This window comes from Cryptomeria japonica, chromosome 3, assembly GCF_030272615.1.
Source record: "Cryptomeria japonica chromosome 3, Sugi_1.0, whole genome shotgun sequence".
Classification (NCBI taxonomy): domain Eukaryota; kingdom Viridiplantae; phylum Streptophyta; class Pinopsida; order Cupressales; family Cupressaceae; genus Cryptomeria; species Cryptomeria japonica.
In genome coordinates this window covers 910,700,538-910,723,139 of record NC_081407.1, presented here as the reverse complement: position 1 = coordinate 910,723,139, position 22,602 = coordinate 910,700,538, and the positions used below count along the sequence as shown (strand labels likewise).

Genomic DNA, 22,602 nt, shown 5'->3' with positions numbered 1-22,602 from the left:
TCTAATTTTGCTAGAATAGATGTAATATTACATTTATTTGAAACATTTTTATTTGTAATTTCAAGGGACAAATGATTTTCAATCAGTTGATTGTTAGTTTTTTTTTAAACACTACAAATTATCTTTTATTAACATAAGTATTATGAAAAAAAAAATATTAGAATGAAAATATAGAAAGTATATATATTAGTGTGCTGGTTTAACTTTTTTAAAATTAAAAAAAAATATATCAAAAGAAAAAAATTATAATTCTAATTGGTAGAAAGAGCCATTGAAGTGCAACTAACTGAAATAATACTAACCTGACGGCAAGCACTAACAAGTGCCAAGTGCCACATAATGGCTAGTACTTGCCTTGTTTTTAGTATAGTTTTAATAATAATTATGATTTAATTTTAATAATGATTATATTTTAAAAATGATAATAATTAAGATAATAAAATTAAACAAATAATAATTAAAACTTTAAAACTTTACTAGAAAAAATAATATAAATTAAAGAAATCCTAATAAATTTTCAATTTCACAAAATAAAGTTAAATAATTGAAATAGTTTTAGATTTATTAGTTTTAAACATATTAATTCAATAAAAGAAAATTGTAACTAAAAATAACAAATCAATTTATTTTATTATAACATAACATTTTTTTTACTTATGTAATTATAATTATAAATATATATCCATTAAAATTTTATACAATTTGATACTTTTATTATTTGATTTGATTATAGATCTATTTATGTTATAATAATATATTATTGAAATAATATAACATTATAAAATTCTATATTTATTTTCTTCTATAATGCAAAAAGTTTAATTTTTAAAAAATTGTACAATTAGACTTTGGTAAATTAAAAGATTGAAAAAATTAAAAGTTAAAATTTGTTTATGATTGATTCAAATTAATTTTTTAATAACTAGTTAACTAGAAAAACAAAAAACTTATTACAATAATATTACCTAGCAGCAAGTACTAATAAAAACAAATCTTAGTTAATTCAAAATTGATTATTCAGAGTATTATATCATGTTGGAGGAGGAGTATTGTGTCACCGAATAGAAAACACTCTATTGATTCTATTGGCCTCTAAACGGCCACACAGAATCGTTTCATAATAATTTATACACATATATCATGGAGGAGAATGAGAATTGTGTCACCGAATACAAAACAAAACTCTATTGATTCTATCGGCCTCTAAACGGCCACACAAACGGCCACACAGAATCGTTTATGGTAAGATGACAGGCTAAAGTAAAATAAGTATGTAAATCATATTTAAACGTATAAAAATGAAAAATGTAATCCAGTCTTTCCGATGTTTGGTGTGGAATTGGCCTCCTGTAATGCAGACCTCTGTGGCATCTTCAAGGCCAGTATCTGCAGCATTCTCAAAACCACACTTTTCAGTTCGCTCTAATTCTAAGAATGCATTGCTTCAAGTTTCACCATTTTCTCGCTGTACTAAACTACCACATAATTTCTCGCATACACCCACAACCATATTAGCTACACATTCTGCCTTTAAAAGTTGCTTAACCTACAAAAAATTGAGATTTTCTTCTCTGTTCGCTTTACCGGAGCAGAAAAGACGTTTAAATGTCTGCAGAAGCACCTCTAATGAAAGGGCACCTGACATCAATAACAGTAATAATAATGGCAATGGGGGTGAATGGACAACTTCCATTTTGCTGTTCGGATTGTGGGCAGGTCTTCTTTTCTACGTGTTCATCCTTTCTCCCAATCAAACCCCGGTATTGTCCCTTGCACTCATATTTTAATAAGCACTTTTATTAGAATTAGTGAAAAGATGTTTTGATGACAATATATGCTTAAGCCTTATGTTTCTTCGCGATTTGAATTAAACACTAAGTTTTTTGGCCTTGAAGTTCATGTGATTGAAAGGTTCTGATAAAATGTAGACTTAGTTGTGAACCCAAAATGCCATATTTGGCCTAAATTTGGCTGTCGACCCATTACAAACTATGGATTAAATACGGAATCCTATTTCTAACATAACAACTGATGCCATATTTGGCCTAAATTTGGCAGTAAACCCATTGCAAACTATGTATTAAATACGTAATCCTATTTCTAACATACCAACTGAAAGTAACTTGTTTGAGGGAAACCTAAATCCAGCACCTCGGTTTTTTATGTGTCCGTTGGTGAGATCTGACAAATATTCCCTTGAGACTGTATAGCAAAGTAAGATTGATTCTTTAAGTAATCAGCCACCAAAAAAGGGGATCCAGTATCATCTACGGACTAAAGATTTTGATGTTCATTGGATTGTAGGCCATTACTTGTTACTAGTTAGCGAGTAGTCTGACCACACACCTTCAGATTCAGTCCTTTGCCAACCCATTGAAATTGAGAATGGTTCATCACTTGAATGAGAGGAACTACCCATAAGCTGCTTGAGGGGTCAATGTTGTATAAAACAGGATATTTAATAAATAGATGTTAAACCTTGGTTTTGATCCTCTGCAGGTTATATGTTCTGTTTTACTCGAAGATTGAGAACATTAGCCGAGGAATTTAGTCTTGAAGTCTATTGAACCAAGTCTTGTATGCACTTGTATACTCAAGTGATTGAATAAGGCTTGCTCTTTTTCCTATTTATGGAGTGTGCATGTACTTAACCCTGGTCGTGTCAAGTTCATGCCTGATTGGGTCGTGCGAATCTTCATTGAACAAAGAGATTTTATTAAATGTAGGGAAACGGTGTCGGCCTGTCAGTGTGAAGTAGCACAACTATTTTGCGTTTTCCGCTTAAAGGAAAAAGAACAATCACTTGTTAATTGCTGAAAATATATCATTAGAAATAAAGATATTGAACTTCTCAGACTTGGTCATCAGTGGGTAGTTCAGACTTTGTCATCGGTGGGCCTGGTAAAATGATTTCTAAAGCAGGATCGGAATCCTATATATTGATATGTATTTGAGATCGATGAACTAATGTTTTTTTTTTCTATCAGTAAAGTGTTTTGTATATATTAATTTATCAAAATATATTACATTAAAGTGTCTCAGTTTTCCATCTTCATCAATCTGCTGTTCCGTTAAAAGTCTGTAGCGTACTATCAAACATCTACACAGCGACATACAAATATACATTTATGTATCATCAAAAAGACTAGCTTCTGACTACTATCCTATTGCCTAACCTGGGCGAAATATTTGACAATGTCACAATTGTATACAAAAATGTATGACTATCGACACCAAAAATATTCAATTTCCTTACTTCTGCTTTTTCCCCTGGCGCTGGCTGTCCCAGTTGTCTTTTTTCTCAAACTTAAGGTGTTTCCTCCCAGCTTGTTTCTGCTCACTGCCATCTTTCTGCTCTTCCACCTCCCTCTCTCTGAGGTACTCTTTCACATAGTATTAGCCAATCTGAGCTCCTGCCCAACATACCTCCTTGTCGCACGATGTGCTCCAAATGAGGAAAGGGCACAGCGGTGGTGTGTATTCTGCAACATGTAACCAATCTCCACCTGGAGCCACAAAGCCTTCACCCAGTCTTGCAATGGCAATGAATGCTCCCGGCCCCCAGTTCCATTCATCTTTGATGCACTGGTTCATAAGCCAGTGTGCTTCCTCCATATTTCCTAGCTCAAGGCACCACACAAAAAATAGCGATGCAATGTCAATGTTGGTGTGGTATCTATACTCTGCCTCCAGGAACTCGTCGCCCAGCATTATACTCAACATCTGAAGAAACATGGGGTCTTCAATTTTGAAGACATTCCTCAATCTCTCTTCTGAGATCTTCCTCCAAATTGCTACCATTTGCTTCACTGTTTGCAGGGAGAAATTTGCCTGCATTTTCCTCCAATTTTCTCGACCTCTCTCTTTCCTACGCCGACGCTTCCAGAATGAATGATGTTTGCCAAGTTCGAAGTGGTTTAAAGCTTGTCTCGCACAATGCAAACGTCTTGAGGAGGAAGTTGCAATAAGTGAAATACCATCAATACACTATCTTTTCATGATCGCTTCCTACCTCCCATACATCCACCTCCTTAGTATCTATATAGCAGAGATCGTCCCAAATCTCCCGTTCATTCTCCTTCATTAATTGTGCCGTCCACTTGGAATGACGGTTTGCCACCTCGTTTCCATTGCGTCTGACATGGGAGATTTTAAAATTTTGAAACAGATTTATGCTATTTATAATTACCTTTATTATTTTATCCAGCTTCCACCCTCGCATCTCGCCTTTTGATCAAAGCATTTGTGATTATCTGTGAGTCACCCTCCAAGTGTGATCTGGAAATTGAAGTTCTGTTCACTAGCCTCACTGTGAGTAATGCTGCTTTTGCTTCTGCCTCATTGTTCGTACCATCCTCTAGCCTTTACACACTCCATCCCAGAATATTTCCCCACCAATCCCTTGCTACGCATCCCACCCCTGACAGGCCCATGTTCCCTTTTGATGCTCCATCAAAATTTATTTTGATCCATCCTTCCTTTGGTGTCGTCCATTCCACTTTCTCATCATTGGTACTAGATGGATTAACCCACATAGGCCCATTAACGGGCCAATCAATGAACTAATGTTATCATAAGTGTTTATCTTTTCAATCAAATAATCTTAAATGTCTCTTTTTCGCTCAAGTGTGCTGACAACCCCTGACTGTACCCTCGTGAAATCAATAATTTCATTTGCAATTTTTATTGTTTACTCAAATGTATCTTTCAATATAGTTTCAAGACAACATGGAGATTGACAAGGCAATTCTAGTTTTAATTGGGTATCACTTGAAGCGATTATCTCAAAGAATCCACGTATCTTTTATAAATCTTAATTTCATGAATTGGTTTGGGTTATTTCAACAGAAACCTTATCTCTTATTGATTGATCTTATGCCTGACAAAGCAACGTCTAGTCCTTGATTTTGTGTTGCTTTGATTAGCATCTAGCATAGTTTTATTCTGCTGAAAAATTGCAGGAATGAAACAATATGCAATTACATAAAAACTTACTATTGAAGGATACCTTGCAAATTTATTTATTCTGTGAACACAGAATGTGATGTTTGGTGCAAAAATGACAAAAACAGAAATGTGCCCTCCACTGCCTTTTGAAGTTAGCAATTCATGATCGAACGTCCTGTTTTTATTGTTCTAAGCATCAGAATTTGAAATTTGTTTAGTATTTACAAAATTTGCATTTATAATGTGTCTTTGAGCCTAATCTTTTTTTTTTCTAGCTAGAATTAATTGAAATATGAAATATCATTTACATGCTATGGGAATTAATGTAGAATAGAAGTTCTGGTGTTTGCATTTTGTACACTTTACTTGAATTTTCAAATAATAGATTGTAAATGATTGAAGATTAATTAATACACTTGACATTGACTGAGACCTTAAACATTGTTGTCTTCCCAAGGATTAGATTGTGAATTTGTGATTGTTGTTCTTTTAGAAAGAAGGCACTTCAAGTTGAGTAATGAATTTTCGATGAATGAAGAAAGAAAAATATCTGTTAAGTGTTGATTTTAGGTAATCAGATGTTAATCTAGTTACCTAAGTTATAAACAGATTGAGAATAAGCAGAAATAACAATAAGAATACACAACACAAGACACAAGTACCCTGGGAAAACCTCCCTCTTGGAGGAAAAACCCAGCATGAAAGATTCAGATCACATTCTTAATTATGAGCAGATTACACGAATCAGATTACTTATCTGATTTGGTTGCCAATCTAGGGCAGACTGAACCTAGCATATGCAGCTGTAGTGTGTCTTCAGGGAGAGCAGAATATTGACATCAATTGAAGAGGGAGATCACTGAAGTATAGTGCATCACCTTGCCCAACAAGTTGTCCAATGGATTCGCTCTCCAAGATGCCTGATTCGCTGACTGTTCTTGCATAAGGCTGATCGTACGTGATAAGGATCAGAGCAGATCGCATTTGCTGATGATGTATGTAATAATGAATTGAATTACTTCATACATATATATACCTTTCTCTTGGCAGTAGACCTCTAGGTCGGCTTGCAATAAATATATTATTTATTAATTACCTTTTCCTTAACACGTTTCATTTAGGTGAGAGGCATATTATGAGGCATGAGTTATAGGGTCGGCCCTATAGGAGAGTGGCGTGTGAGAAGGGCCCAGCCCTAAAGGGTACACGTTACCCTTTCAAGGTAAAAGGGCCCAGCCCTTAATGGCGGATTCCAATGTTGCCTTAGGCAATTGGAATCCGCTCTTCACCGTAATTAAAACTAACAAATTCAACTTTTATTTTTCTACCTAGTTACAAAACCAACACTCCCTCTTAACTAGGGAGGAAAATAAATACATAATCAGAATCTTACAACCAGATTACATGATTAGGGCCCAGCCCTAAGTAATACATGCAATATGCAATTTGAACACAAGTTTGCACAATATGGACCTTTCCATGAAATTCCTCTTGCAATGCTTGCAAGGGATGAATCCAAAACTTCATAGCTTCACACTTTCCTGGACCTGCATATATCATCAGAATTTCATGATCTTTCATCATGCACATCCACAAAGGAAGAAAGAGACCTTTCCTTATGCATTCCTGCAAGAATGAATACTTAGATATATACATAAACATACAACATGAATCATGCACAACCGCAGAGGATACAATAAGCTTCTCCACTGAGAAGAACGACTTGCCACACCATAGAGGGTGAACTCACCTTGCACTCCGCAGAGGGTGAGAAAGAATTACCACCTTGCACTTCGCAGAGGATGGACTCACCTTGCACTCCGCAGAGGGTGAGAGAGAACTACCACCTTGCACTCCGCAGAGGGTGGATGATACACCCAATGTATCATAGAATAGAACAAGAACACCCGTTAGTTTCAACATAAAATATGATAGAAGAAAGGAAATAACTTTGCTATAATCAAGTAGAGATCATACATTAGACATATTCTATTAAATCCATCATTAGATCTGAAACACAAAGTTTAGAAAACCAACAATAAGATTTACTGAAATAAGGTATTTTGACAGTATCATGAGACTCCCTCTAAAACCCTATCTAGATGATAAATCCACAACAAATTTCTTGACTTAAAGTTGGAACCAATCCTAAATCTAAAATAGAATTTATCAAATTTGTATCCCTAATAAGGAGACAGTTTGAAAGTTTGAGTAGACTTTCAAATCTAGATCCGATGGCATGAGCTGAAGTGGGCCTTCTTGGATCATGCTTGTAAACCTGATAATTTTCCTTCTAGAACAGCTGTAAGGATTAGTTTCCAATACATCATTATTGAAATAAAACAACAAGATCAGAAGTTTTAACTTAAGGATGGATCAACAAACCAATAGATCAAAAGAGAAAATCTTCACAATTGTGGGGATTTGATACTTCATTTATGTTTGCATCTTCTTGCTCGTCCTGAGTTTGACAGTCCCTTGCAAAGTGGCCAAGCTTGTTGCATCGGAAGCATCGATGTGAGATAAGTCTCTTGGTCTCTTCCTTGAATGAGGGGTAGAAGAGCTGAAATCTCTATTTCTCTTGAGATCATTCTTCTTCCAATGGCTGCCTTCCTTTTTAGCCAAGAGGACATGTTGCTCATCATAAGGGTTCTTAATTTTTCCTTTCGCAGCCAGCCGAGACTCTTCTTGAATGCAATCTCCCATTAATTGATCAAACTTAGGAAGCTCAACTCTGGCACTGATTCCTTGAACAAACGGTTCCCAAGAGGGAGGAAGACCATTTAGGGCAGTCATAGATAAGTCACTGTCTTCAACTTTCTTCCCAACGGTAGCAAGCTGATCTCTTAGCTCAGAGATTCTCATGAAGTAAGCAGCAACAGGTTCTTCTTTCTCTGTAAATGATGTTCAATTCTCAATTCAATATGCAAGATATATTCTAGTTATATTTTTCTTGATCTATGTATTATCTATTTATATGATAAATCTGATTATCTTCTTTTGTATGGCAGGTGAGAGGAGCATTTATTGATTTCGATGTCCTTCTCACAAATGCCATTTGATATGTATATGCAAGCTGGGTACGATCAAGCAATGCCTTGACCGGTCATGTCTTTTAGACATGACCGATCAAGACATTACTTGATCGTGCCCCTTTGCTAATCGCAGTAATTACAAACGGTATATGTTCAACAAACCGATACCAATCGGTGTATGCTTATCTTAACAACCGATACCAATCGGTGTATGCTTATCTTAACAACCGATACCAATCGGTGTATGCTTAACTTAACAGCCCGATACCAATCGGTGCGTATTTACCTTGCCATCCGATATTAATCGGTGCATACATAACCCGATATCAATCGGTGCAAGCTTATATTGACACTCGATACCAATTGGTGTTTAGTTAATCCGATAATCATTTGTTTACTGTTAAATATGTTAACCGATATAAATCAGAATGCATTGGTTAGCCCGATTTAATAATCGGTGAACACAAATAATATAACCGATATTAAATCGGGATTTCTATGCTATAGGATGATTATCAATAGTTGAGCATTTGATTGAACTGAGTAGATTGATCATATACAAATGAAGAATGGTTATCAAATGAAGGATTAATAGCTTGAAGCTTTTTATCATATTTTATCGATAGGATAAATGATTGAATGAGAGACTTCATTTAACTCTCATTCAATCATTTATCTTACTGAAGCTATCATGCATTAACACTCCCTCTTAGCCAGGTAAGAGAAATGCAAACAATATATCAAGCATCACAATTCAAATGATGGTTAGTATTCTTTACACAATCTGACTCTCTAGAAAATCATATCACCTAATCACATGATATGAAGTATCACCTGAACACGTGATACAAATGTTCATCATGTCAATCTTGTGATGACAGGATATCACCTAAGCATGTGATATCAGTATTGCCTAAACACGCAATACTTAAAGGATAATCATATGAGAAAGATTAAATTCTCATCTTATCCAAGTTGTGGTATGTGCACTGACACCTTATACAAATGTTTTACCACAACACAATCATGGCACATCCATGACACACCAGAGATCCAACATGATAACTGGTTTGGACATCATAAGATTGTCTCCTTATAATGTCTACATACAAGTGTTCATTATCTTGAGAGATCGTCACCTCTTAGATATGAACCCAGGGGATAAAATCCAAAATGTCCTATCATGACAAAGAAGTTTACACATTAAACATCTTATTGATATGCAAATACAGATTTACAAAGCAAATTAACTTTCTGTTATACCTAAACCTTTTCTAGAAGTGATCAACCTTCACTCTAGAAAGAGGTTTGGTTAGAATATCTGCAGTTTGATCTCTAAGGGAAAACCCTCCTACTCGAGGGAGAAAAAACCCAACAACAAATGTCTTTTTTATATATCAAATATGTCTAGCAATAATGTTGTACACAAGCGCAAGATAGAGGCCCAATATATGTTGCTTCACTCCTTGAAGCAAATTGCACAAGAACAAATCTGATTGGCCTTCTTCACAAGATCGATCTGCTATAGATAATATATAAACTGCTCTTCACATAAATTGATCTGCTCCTCTTTGTATTCGAACTGCTCTGCTATTCGATCTGCTCCTTTTATGAATTGAATGGATCAGAGAATGAGTTTGCACCTTCTATATATATGAGGGAGGCACCCTTTCACAAGGGGTCGGCTCTCAATGACACCATATGTCTCTTCACAAGGGTGGCCGACTTTCACAAAGTCAGCCCCCTTAGTATAGTTAATTTAATTTTTCTAGATGGCTAAGAAGACAAGGAGACTCCTGCCACTACAACATCAACGCTCCCTCTTAGCTAGGGAGGAATCCTTGTTAATAATATAGTCATGAAATGACAGCCACCATGACTACTCCTAGAGGGTGGAACACGATTCATCATGGTACTCAACATGATGACATCCATCATGGCTACTCCCATGTATGAAAATGCATATGAACACAAGTGCCCATCACGGAGTTGCTCAATGTGATGTTTTCATCTCATCATGACGTTCACCATGACTACTCCCAGAGGGTGAATAAACACAAATGCTAAGTCATGGAGTCTCTCAACATGACATCCACCATGGCTACTCCCAAAGGGTGGAACAAGGGCCTTCACCTCAAACTTCTCCCTCACAGAGAAGAATGCATTAATAAGGGCTTGCTCCTCAAACTTCTCTCTCACAGAGAAGAATAAACACAAGTGCTAAGTCATGGAGTCTCTCAACATGACATCCACCATGGCTACTCCCAGAGGGTGGAACAAGGGCCTTCACCTCAAACTTCTCCCTCACAGAGAAGAATGTATTAATAAGGGCTTGCTCCTCAAACTTCTCTCTCACAGAGAAGAATGCATTAAGCATATCTTCATGATGGTGTGGCTCCCTTTGAACCTGATATCAACCTTCTGACCTCCTTGTCTAAGGTTGCTTCTGATGAAATGTTAGACTCCCTCTGAATTTGATATCAACCTTCTGACCTCCTCTTCGAAGAACCAGATCGCAAGGACAAACTGTATGGGTTCTTCCTCTTCGATAAATACTTACAACCATCAACTCAGTCCTCTGACTGCAAGCATTAAGTTCTTTCTCTCTTGAATGCAATCTCTTATGCTTCTTGGTCTGTCCTTTCTTTATCTCGAAAGACCACCTGCAAAACATGACTTATAGAACTTTGGCATGTACTTAGCAAATTCACCACCAGTAGCATAAGCAAGAGCCCCTATGGTCAACATTGCTTCCTCATGGGCTGTTGCACTTCTGTAGGCAAATACTTTTTTATAAAATGGAAATGTGAAATCTCAGAATCTCCACTAAAGTCCCCTCCATATTCCTCCTGAATTTCAATCTCTTCATCACAAATAGTACTTCAAAACTCTATAGCCTAAAGAGCAACAAGCTCTTCATCACTTTTAACTGCTTTTGTTGTAATTCTAAAGATGTCTTATCTCTTTGTTTATTAATCTTCCTCGCAATCCAACAATTGTTCATTCCTGATTCTTTGTACTTGAAGATTTAGATCTCATTTGATGGTTGCTCTTTGATACACATACTTTTAGTTGTTGTGCCCATATGCCACGCACAGGACACTCAGCAATACCAATGTGGCATCGATCTTCAATAATCTTCCCTGCCATGCATTCAAATGAAGACCCTTCTCTGCAAATCTGTACATGCTATGGAAAGAGAGCATCAAATTGGTTTTGTCTACATTAAGACCGTCGCTTCTCATATCGCTCTCTGACTGGCAAATATATGAGTATTGTTTCCAATGTTACACCATTAAAGATAAACCTTAATGCCCAATTCAATAGATGGAACTACCAATCACAAAAATTTGCTAAGTGATTCGATACACAAACAATCCATCAGATTTATGTCAGACCGGGATCTTGCCGCCTCCCTTGAACTTTCTTTGTTGATCAATTTTTCAACACAGATTCTCACTCACCCCTTTCACAACTCTAACACCCATGCATATTCTCAAATAATCTTATATAATTCTTCTCAGCCGCTATATCTAAAAGACTTTCTATTGATTTGTCTTTTTTTTTTTTTTTAATTACTTCGGCAATTTGCTCTAGTTTCATAAAGACATTTGTGACTGCATCTTGTCTACATGTAATTGCATCGTCCAGAGGTGTTTGTTTCTGGTCATCTTGAACGTCTACTTCAGCTCCCTTCTCAAAAGCAAATGACACGTATTTGCATGACCCTGCCGAGAAGCAAAATGAAGAGGAGTCTCTCCATCTTCATATTTGTTTGGATTATTTATCAACTGTTTTCCTCCATCCCATTCCTTCAGCAAAAATCCTACAACTTTTATAATAGCATCATCTTCAATACACCTTACAACATCTAGGGTTGTCAATGCATTATCTATTAAATAGACTGATCCAACCCGAGCTTTGCAATCTAATAAACTCATTACTGCCAATATAACATGTCCTGCCTTCTTTTCCAACCGACTAGGAGCATGGCCACCGGCTACAACGATTAGAAGCTTGTTTAGAAGATCATAATTTCCGATCTGGTTGTTGCTCTTCCACATTGCATTGCTTTGCAGTGTCTGCTTGGAATGTGGAAGATCATCTCTCCTGCATTTTGACGCTACATACTCTATCATCTTTGCAGCGCAACTGTATCCGTAATTGTGTTCACGGGGTGTGTGTACTATGTCATCGCCTTTGCAAAACTTTGAGACAAAAAGTTCCAGATCACATCACAAGGGTTTCAACTCCATTCGCAACTAGAAGGAGATGAAACTCACACAGCCTGCGATAATATCCATCAACTTATGCTTCAACACTCTATGAATGTGATAGACCTCTTCATGCGGCATGTTCGAACCCATCCTCGTACAGAAAGGCACTGGACAAGATAATCTTGTCTCATGGTAGGAATGCCCGACAATTGATCATACAGTCGTTGTCGTCTGATGATAACAAGGCACTGCAAACAAGTGTTCATCCAGAGTGCACTGGTTACTCCTGTGATCTTATGGACAATCAGAAACATATATCCGCCATCAAACTTTGACTTGCAACCTTCCTTATTGCCTTGTTCGATTCACATAGAATCGCTCCTTGGTGATTCCACAAAGAACTTGGCTCTTAATGTGCAAACTGCAGTTGATTCCCTGAGAGTAGAGTCAATCTCCCTTAATATCTAGATTGCATTAAAATAGGCAATCGGGATATCCAAATCACCACGCTCAAAGAAGTTCTGACCTAGACGAGGAGTTGTCTGATTGCTTCAACAAATCTGATAGGATCTTCAAATCTGATGGCGCTAGCCATTAGAAGAATTTTGATGTTGAATATATGCTTGTTTGAATTTCCACAAAATTGAACAGCCTCAGGTTCGATTTAACTTGGCTCTGATACCATGTAAATGATGTTCAATTCTCAATTCAATATGCAAGATATATTCTAGTTATATTTTTCTTGATCTATGTATTATCTATTTCTATGATAAATCTGATTATCTTCTTTTGTATGGCAGGTGAGAGGAGTATTTATTGATTTCGATGTCCTTCTCACAAATGCCATTTGATATGTATATGCAAGCTGGGTACGATCAAGCAATGCCTTGACCGGTCATGTCTTTTAGACATGACCGATCAAGACATTACTTGATCGTGCCCCTTTGCTAGTCGCAGTAATTACAAACGGTATATGTTCAACAAACCGATACCAATCGGTGTATGCTTATCTTAACAACCGATACCAATCGGTGTATGCTTAACTTAACAGCCCGATACCAATCGGTGCGTATTTACTTTGCCATCCGATATTAATCGGTGCATACATAACCCGATATCAATCGGTGCAAGCTTATATTGACACCCGATACCAATCGGTGTTTAGTTAATCCGATAATCATTTGTTTATTGTTAATTATGTTAACTGATATAAATCGGAATGCATTGGTTAGCCCGATTTAATAATCGGTGAACACAAATAATATAACCCATATTAAATCGGGATTTCTACGCTATAGGATGATTATCAATAGTTAAGCATTTGATCAAATTGAGTAGATTGATCATATACAAATGAAGAATGGTTATCAAATGAAGGATTAATAGCTTGAAGTTTTTCATCATATTTTATCGATAGGATAAATGATTGAATGAGAGACTTCATTTAACTCTCATTCAATCATTTATCTTACCGAAGCTATCATGCATTAACATTCTCTAATTTGATGTAAGAGAGCTGATTCCTTAAAGCAAGTATGTAGCTGGTATTGTTGACTTCGTACATCTTTTCCAATGTGGTGAACATATCCCTAGTGGTCTTCTTCATGGAGATGGATGGCACCAAGTGATTTTTGACGGAGTCTATTATTATCCTTTGAGCTTGGAAGTCCTTCTTCTTCCAATCTTCTTTCTCACTTTCATCCTCAGGTTCCTTAGCATTCTTGCCGACATATTCAGCAAGATCATTTAATGCCATCATTATCCTGAGCTTCCAAGAAGGGTAATTTGTGTGACCTTCCAACCTATCTTCAGCCCTGATATAAGAAGCCATGAGGACTAAACCTTTGAACAACAGGTTAGATAGGAGCACAAATCTGATCACAACCTCTATACGAACGTAGAGCTCTGATACCATGTTTATTTTAGGTAATCAGATGTTAATCTAGTTACCTAAGTTATAAGCAGATTGAGAATAAGCAGAAATAACAATAAGAATATACAACACAAGACACAAGTACCTTGGGAAAACCTCCCTCTTGGAGGAAAAACCCAGCATGAAAGATTCAGATCACATTCTTAATTATGAGCAGATTACATGAATCAGATTACTTATCTGATTTGGTTGCCAATCTAGGGCAGATTGAACCTAGCATATGCAGCTGTAGTGTGTCTTCAGGGAGAGCAGAATATCGACATCAATTGAAGAGGGAGATCACTGAAGTATAGCGCATCACCTTGCCCAGCAAGTTGTCCAATGGATTCGCTCTCTAAGATGCCTGATTCGCTGACTGTTCTTGCATAAGGCTGATCGTACGTGATAAGGATCAGAGCAGATCGCATTTGCTGATGATGTATGTAATAATGAATTGAATTACTTCATACATATATATACCTTTCTCTTGGCAGTAGACCTCTAGGTCGGCTTGCAATAAATATATTATTTATTAATTACCTTTTCCTTAACACGTTTCATTTAGGTGAGAGGCATATTATGAGGCGTGAGTTATAGGGTCGGCCCTATAGGAGAGTGGCGTGTGAGAAGTGCCCAGCCCTAAAGGGTACATGTTACCCTTTCAAGGTAAAAGAGCCCAGCCCTTAAGGGCAGATTCCAATGTTGCCTTAGGCAATTGGAATCCGCTCTTCACCGTAATTAAAACTAACAAATTCAACTTTTATTTTTCTACCTAGTTACAAAAACCAACATTAAGGACGTCTTCACTTGGTACTCTCTTAGTTAACTTCGTTGTTTCTCATATTTGGGTTCGTTCAAATTGCAGAATAGGGATGTCTATCTTCTGCTAAAGCTTCTGAGTCTGATTTCTATTTTCTGATTAGAATTAATTGAAATATAAAGTATTTTTTACATGGTAGGGGAACAACCATAGAACAGAAATTTCTTGTGTGTTCTCATGTTTCACATATTGCATGCAGTATCAAAATATACGATGTAAAAGTATTGAAAATCAATCAGACTTGATATTGAAAATATTTTAAACCATTTTTTTTTCCCCCAAAAGCTCTATTTTTCAGACTTGACATTGGCTGAGAACTTACAACATACAGCCTTGCCAAGGCGTAGATTGTGAATCTGAGGTTGTAATTCTTTTAGAAAGCATTTAGTTGTGTAAACTAATGAATTTGCATTGATGAGGAAAACAAAAGGAAATTCCAAGCAATGTCTTGTCTTTTATGTGGTAGCCTCTAATTTTCCTTAATTGTTTCTCATCTTTTGGTCAAAATTGCAGAATAGGGATGTCTACTTCTTGCAAAAGCTTCTGAATCTAAAAGGAGATGATGGTTTTAGAATGAATCAAGTTCTGGTGAGCCTGTGGTATATTATGGGATTTTGGCCATTAGTCTACAGTATGCTACTGGTACCAAGTGGCCGGAGGTAAGTTTTCTTAAAACTTTCAACTTCTTTTTGAGTTCAATGTTGTGCATTACCTTTTTCTGTTCTCTCCCATCTGTGTAAAAGAGAGTTAAAAAAAGAGGAACTCCAGAACACAAAGAGACACAAAGTGAAATCTGCCAAACAAATGACTTGAAATGGATAAAGCAAACACACAAAGATGCATAGACATTTCGTCTAAAATATTGACTATGAATTCACTTTCAAAATTGACAGAACATGAAGAAGAGGAAAAAGAACATGACAAACTTAAAGGTTGTTCCTTGCTAAGTAAGAGGTTCTGAGGAACGTCCAAACCCTTAGAAATCTAATGGGAAGAAGAGGCAGGTGTTCTGAGGAGTATTAGATGAATTCAGATCCTGCCAAAATGTTCTGCTGGCACATGCCCAATGGGCCAATTCATTATAATGTGACTGAATGGCAATTGAACTTAACCCAAATGGGATCCAAAATGGTAATAACCCAACTTATGTTTCATAAAAGGTGCGAATGATCTGTCAAGCAGAACAATGTGGTTGTATACATGTAATTTGTTGCATCTGAACTTGTAGCAGCCATATGAAGAAGCATGATAGGAAAAACAAGGTCTGAGTGTCTTAAATCTTTACAGAGCAGAGTAGTGACGATGGTGTTAAATTCCAGTGGTCCATTGTGCTCTATTTAGAACCAATCTTTTCCATTGATCACACTAGGTTTCTTCACAGTAAAAAATGTATTCTCGTGGAAATTCTATTCTCATGACTTCTTTTTCCTTCATATATTATATTGCTGATTCGTTTCATATTCAATTGTATGCATAAAACTTCTCCATTTTCTGTAGTTTTAGCTTTTTAGCATTTTCTTTAAACATAACAAGTATTATACTGCTTTCAGTCATTTGTAAGTTAGAATTCATCTCAGTGAGTTGTTCATTAGAATATTTTGATCTGTAAACTGATAGGGATATTCCTCAATCAGCTCTCCAGCTACAGATTTCTTCTGCAATGTCTCAAGCAGTCCTCCAATAATCGATTAACAAGCACAAAATTGCACAAAGCCAGCCTATCCAACTAAATATGCAGACAAATACATCCAACTATGGAAAAAAAATGAAAATAAAATTCAGACACAGACAATGGCTGAAGCATAACAATTACACCTGTAGAAACCTGTAAATGGGAAGAAACTCTTGAGGAATGAGTCAAAACTCATCATGTCACTTATGAAGGCGTGTGCATGAGCCAACCTTTGTACAAGGCCCTCACATTGTTTTAATAACATCCCCAATACTTGAAGAGGCAGCAATCTTCATTTGTAAGTTAGAATTCATCTCAGTGAGTTGTTCATTAGAATATTTTGATCTGTAAACTGATAGGGATATTCCTCAATCAGCTCTCCAGCTACAGATTTCTTCTGCAATGTCTCAAGCAGTCCTCCAATAATCGATTAACAAGCACAAAATTGCACAAAGCCAGCCTATCCAACTAAATATGCAGACAAATACATCCAACTATGGAAAAAAAATGAAAATAAAATTCAGACACAGACAATGGCTGAAGCATAACAATTACACCTGTAGAAACCTGTAAATGGGAAGAAACTCTTGAGGAATGAGTCAAAACTCATCATGTCACTTATGAAGGCGTGTGCATGAGCCAACCTTTGTACAAGGCCCTCACATTGTTTTAATAACATCCCCAATACTTGAAGAGGCAGCAATCTTCATCCGAAAAATCCGAAAAATCTGGGAGGGGAAGAGACACCATTTAAAACTGTTGAACTTCTCATATGGCCAAACTAGATAAAACCACTGCTTCAATAGAGTGGCGGTTGCATAACTGTTGGGGCAACATGTAACCATTGGGGTGGTTGTGAAACTACCAGGATGCTTATGAAAGCACCTCCTACATTAACCAGCATTTTCACTACCAACTGAAAAATTCTATGTTTTCTCCAAATTTCATTTGTTCTTTGACTTCGTGAGATACTCTGGAATCTGGATTGCCCCAAGATTGTCTTCGTCACTGAGAAATAGTCCATGGCTCCTAAACTGATGAATGCAAGGATGCTGAGTCTGCAATATTGTCTTGGTTGAGAGTGACAGCATTTGTTGATCAGGAGTCTGAAGAACTAGCTCGATCTGATTTATAGATCCTATGCAAGTCAATTATGGATCCTATTTCGAGGGTTCATTTTCAGATTTATGTCTTATACCCTTTTTGGGAAGGCAAAAGGTGAAGGAGAATCGTGAACCTGTACACCAAAATATCTCTACAAGGAGTTGGAACCAACAAGAGCAAGAAAACATAGAGCAACTAGAAGAGCCTTTTTGTGCACTAAGATATGGAGGTTTCTGAGAAGAGAGATTCCTCAAGTTAGTATGACAAGCATTTCCCAATCAATGGAAAAGCTTGATGAATTGGAATGATGGATGGCAGATCTAAGCAAAGCTTGGAGCCCCTTTTGAATCTTCAGAGTAGCATGAGGAGGGAAGGGAGGTGCAGCCCGTGTGCAGGAAGCCAAAGTATCAACCCATCATTGTGACATCACTGCAGCATGCAATAGCAAGTGCTATAGAAGAATGACCATACCAGATCTCACTCAACATAGAAATGGATAACTGCAACTTAAATGATACAAGATAGGTTAAGTGCAATAGCTTGATCCAAGGAGAGTATGACAATGAATGAGAGTTTTCTTCCTTGACTGCCATTAGCCTTCATATAGGTGGGTTGACCAAGACATGTCTTGGCTAGACCACAACCATCATGATATCAAATCATTTTACAAAGACATGATTAAATTACCCACTCTTATCAACACAGGTATTCAGAATAAATTGTGGTTGGCTCTCCTTACATAATATCTTATTATCACATAGCAATTGATTACAATAATATTAAGTACAATCAAAACCACCCTCAAAGGTAAATAAAGGTCAAGGTAGAAATTGCATGGTAGAATTCCATATGCATGGCAAAAATGCAAAGGATATTCAATTGCCTAGGTTTGGATGGGAAAAACTTGACAAAATAACAGAATATATAAAGATATAATATTCGTATAAATTGAAAAAAGCTGGTTTTTAGAGTCAAATATCACAAATTTTGATAAGCCATTTTTCCTTAATTTATTTTTATATTATTATTCATATATTTCCTAATTGTTTAGGGATTCATTTCCATACATTACAATCTTAACGCATGTTGAAATCAAATAACATTACAATAAATATTGAATTACTAAAAACTAGTGAATCAAATAACAAGAATATATTTATATTTATTTTATTCAGATAACAATAGAACTAATACAAAAATATGGATCAATGTTTTTGACTAAAAAACTACATATTTAAATCCTAACAATAATATCACATAAAATGGCGAGAGTGCAAGCGGGAGGAGTTGAAACCCTAGGCAATGGTGGTGTTGGGGATGGGCAGATTGTGAAGCTGATGGGAGTGCAGGAGATGGAGATGATGAAGACGAGGATGATGCCATAGCTGGCACCTTGGTAGGTTTGCCCCTGTTCAGTCTCGTGCTATTGTTTGGTGCGTTTGGAGAGCTTTGTGTGGGAGCAATTAGAGTGGGGGCTTCTCTAGCGTCTATTGCAGAGGGCTTGTATGTTTCCATGTGGCTGGTAAGGAGTTGTTGAATCCTAGGATGCCTTCTTGGTGTATGGTGGGTGCCACTCTGTTGTTTGAGTTTCCTTTGGTCAAACCCACTTCTTTTGGGATGGAGGTCCTTCCTACCTTAAAGATTGATTCTAAATGCCCTCGTTTCCTCTAGGGAGAAGCTTTGATAGACCAGATCTGGACCATGCCCTCTTCTGTGCACAATGCTTTGTTTGCTGGCCTTTTTGCCTTTAGCATTGCCCTTTTTAGTATTTTTTGTGTGGAGCCACTGACGACTGTTCATCTATAGAGGACCATGATCTACCTTGGAGGGGTTTTCTTGGGGGGTCCTCCTCTATCTGAGATAGTTGTGTTGTGGATTGTTTCTTTGCTAGGGTTCTTAGTGGATGGTTCCCCTATGTTGGTTTCAGCTATCCTAGTGGTTCTTCTAAGCATTTGGGTGGGGGCTTCTGCTGCCATTTTCTTAGAAGTTCTTCTTTTTTGCCCCTAGTGAGTGTCTCTTTCCTCGCAGGGGCAGATATGTTCTGGATAGTGTTTTTGTTTGAAGGGCGTGCTGGGCCTTCTTTCTTCTGGCTCTTCTGTGAAGGGGCTTTTGTTGGCCTTCTCCTTGTTATTTTCCCCAAGCATTCCTCCAGAGGTGGTTTTGCTCTTTTGGGTAAGGCTGGTTTTGCCAATCTGAATCAGTTGGATGTGGTTGTTTTGACCAGTTTTGAAGATGGCTTTGGAGTGAAGGTTATCCCCACTCATTTGCTTACGGTTGGTTGTTGTGTGAGGGCTTTTGCTATCCTTACTTTCCAATGTGTGGCTTTGTTGCTTTCAAGCTAGGATGAGGTGGTTTCATTGCAGTTAGTCCTATTGAGGTGGATTTTGTGGTGGATATTGCCATCTTCCTTTTCCTTTGTGTTTGTTTAGGTGTTTGCCTTTGTGTGAGAGGTTTCTCAGCTCAAGGAAATAATTCTATGGAATTTAGTCTTTTAGAATCCTAGCATGATGTTTGGTTGCTGGTTGCAACATTCTTCCCCTATCTCTTGGTTTGCTTGCCTATCTCTATCTACTATGTGAGATTGGTCCTGGTTGCCTCTCGGTTGTTCTTTACAATCCAAGGTGTTCCTTATTGTAAAGGTTTCAAGGTCTTTTGAAAACCCGTCTCAACTTTTGCTTGGGTCGTGTTTTGAAGTGTTAAGTTTGGGGTTGAGACCATGGTCTCTCATCAGTTCTTTGCTCCTGTTAAAAGCATGTTTTAGTTTCACTTTGGTTTTGTAGTTGTTGTTTGGTATCTTGCTGGGCTTTATTGTTCGATCCTTTTTTGTATAAGGGTCAGGGCCCTTTCAAAATCCCTTCTTTTATTAATCAGAACAATAGAACCAATACTTATCTAAGGCAATTCTTTGGAATGACTACTGACACCCTTGGAAAAATCTAGTGGATAAATCCCTTAAGTCATGGCTGCAATGGAGGAGTTATATTCAATAAACATCTACACTTTCTTCATATATCACTCAATAATCAATTATATTGAAACCTTTCCCTGTGGTAAATGCATAAGAATTTTTTTCACCTCTTTTTAATTCTAGGTCAATTATATATAACTTTGTTTTTATCTCCCTTTTCTAGAAAAGGGACAAATAATAATACTTTTGTCTTTTTTTAATTCCGAAAGGTCATTTACATGGGAAAAAGTATTCCTTCTCACTTGGAGAAAAAGTTCCATAACATTTCTCCCTTTGTAAATTAGTTGTTGTTGGTAGTATAGGCACATCTGCATCACAGCTCAAAAAACATTTAGTCAATAAATGAATATATTGACTATGAACACATTTATTCATTTCTCACGTAGCACTATTAACATTATAGTGAGTCCACTTTATTTCTCAAATCTCTATATCTTTTTTCAATAATAATAATTTGTTGAAATAAATTCAAAATTAGGTTTAACATTTTTATTTTGATAATCAATACATGATTAGAACTATGGATGCACTCTTGGAAAATCACATAAAAAACTATGTATCTATTGTAGTTGTGGAGGCGATGCAAGTTTCATATATTAAGTCTCCTATGTTTTAACTTTCTCATATATTATGTATCTTTAATATAAATATTTTGTTCTTTGTCAACATAGGTTTTATAAAACTATTATAATGTGATTGCATAGTACTTATTCAGTGAGTAACATGCATATCCCATACTATGTGTTCATCCACTGTTGTCTATCTTATACTCTACATACTCAAAACATACATTCCAAGATGATAATCATGCATTCCAAACTACATGACTATCCTTTCTTCCTATACTACATACAATTTTCTACACTTGTAAGATTACAAATCATGTTCAATTAAAAGGAACATTTTGTAGATTAGTTACAATTCTTTTTTCTTTTGACAACAAAATTTTCCCTCTTCTAGAATTCAACAAATAATAAAAATTCATAATTTTAAACCCAAAAATGTTCATCCAAACATTGAGCCTGAAACTATAACTTTTAATAGGCTTTTGTCATAGGGACAATTTAAATCACACGACATATTTGACTAACTTGATAATATTCTCATAATTTAAATGACAAGAAAGATACAATTACCTATAGACATATTTCAAATTACTTCACAGAGTCACTTGAAGTCTGAACATCAATTCAATGTAATACAATAAGCTGTTTACAATGCCTAAACTTGTCTCAAAATTCAAACCCTAGGACAAAACCCTAGTAGTATTTGGTTCCGGAAATGAAAGATTTAAACCTAATCAAATCTATGGTTCTATTGGCAGTCAAATAATAAATTTATTATCGTGGTGTGCACGCTGATGAAGATTTAGAAAATATTAGTGCTATGTGTCCAAGTGAATTTGGACAGGGTTTGTGCAGTGTGTGCCTTGAAGAAAATGATTTAAAGACTCCAAGTCCAAATATTTAATTATATGCTGAGTTTAGATCTAGTCGTACCTTTCCAAGGAGATGTACCATAGTAATACTAATAACAGATGAAAGGGATCAACGAGACTTCTGGAAGGCTTGAAAGCATTTTCCCATGCTCACGTGGCCCTCTAAGAGTCCCAGCAAGCTAGGCGTAGTTTTTATAAAGGCTGCCACTTCACTCGCATATGCTTTGTTGAGCTGCCATACAAGTTATTGGAGCCTTTGAAGAGGGACGTGGCCAAAAGAAAAGGATTGAAGGCTGTTGGTAATATTTAGAGGTTTGAACTATATTTTTGAGGGAGACATAAGGCTGACGTGGAAGTTTGGAGAAGAATTCAAAAGGTCTAAGCTGCCGTACCATTATTTGAAGGCTACCATATGATTTGTAAGCTGCCGTCAACTATGGGAATGGAAAAAGAATTAAGGAGTGCTGAATGATCCTCCGGGTCAGCAGT

At 36.6% G+C, this 22,602-nt stretch overlaps 1 protein-coding gene across 1 annotated transcript in view; it reads left to right on the top strand.

The window, feature by feature from the left end:
• Positions 1–1,167: 1,167 nt before the first annotated feature.
• The window catches only part of LOC131067011 (uncharacterized), a 51,423-nt gene continuing 29,988 nt past the window's right edge, over positions 1,168–22,602 (top strand). Inside the window, exons 1-2 of the mRNA XM_058001930.2 lie at positions 1,168–1,760; positions 15,445–15,590. Of these exons, the coding sequence (XP_057857913.1) occupies positions 1,299–1,760; positions 15,445–15,590 (608 nt within the window). The 5' untranslated portion in view covers positions 1,168–1,298. The remainder of the gene's footprint in view (positions 1,761–15,444; positions 15,591–22,602) is intronic.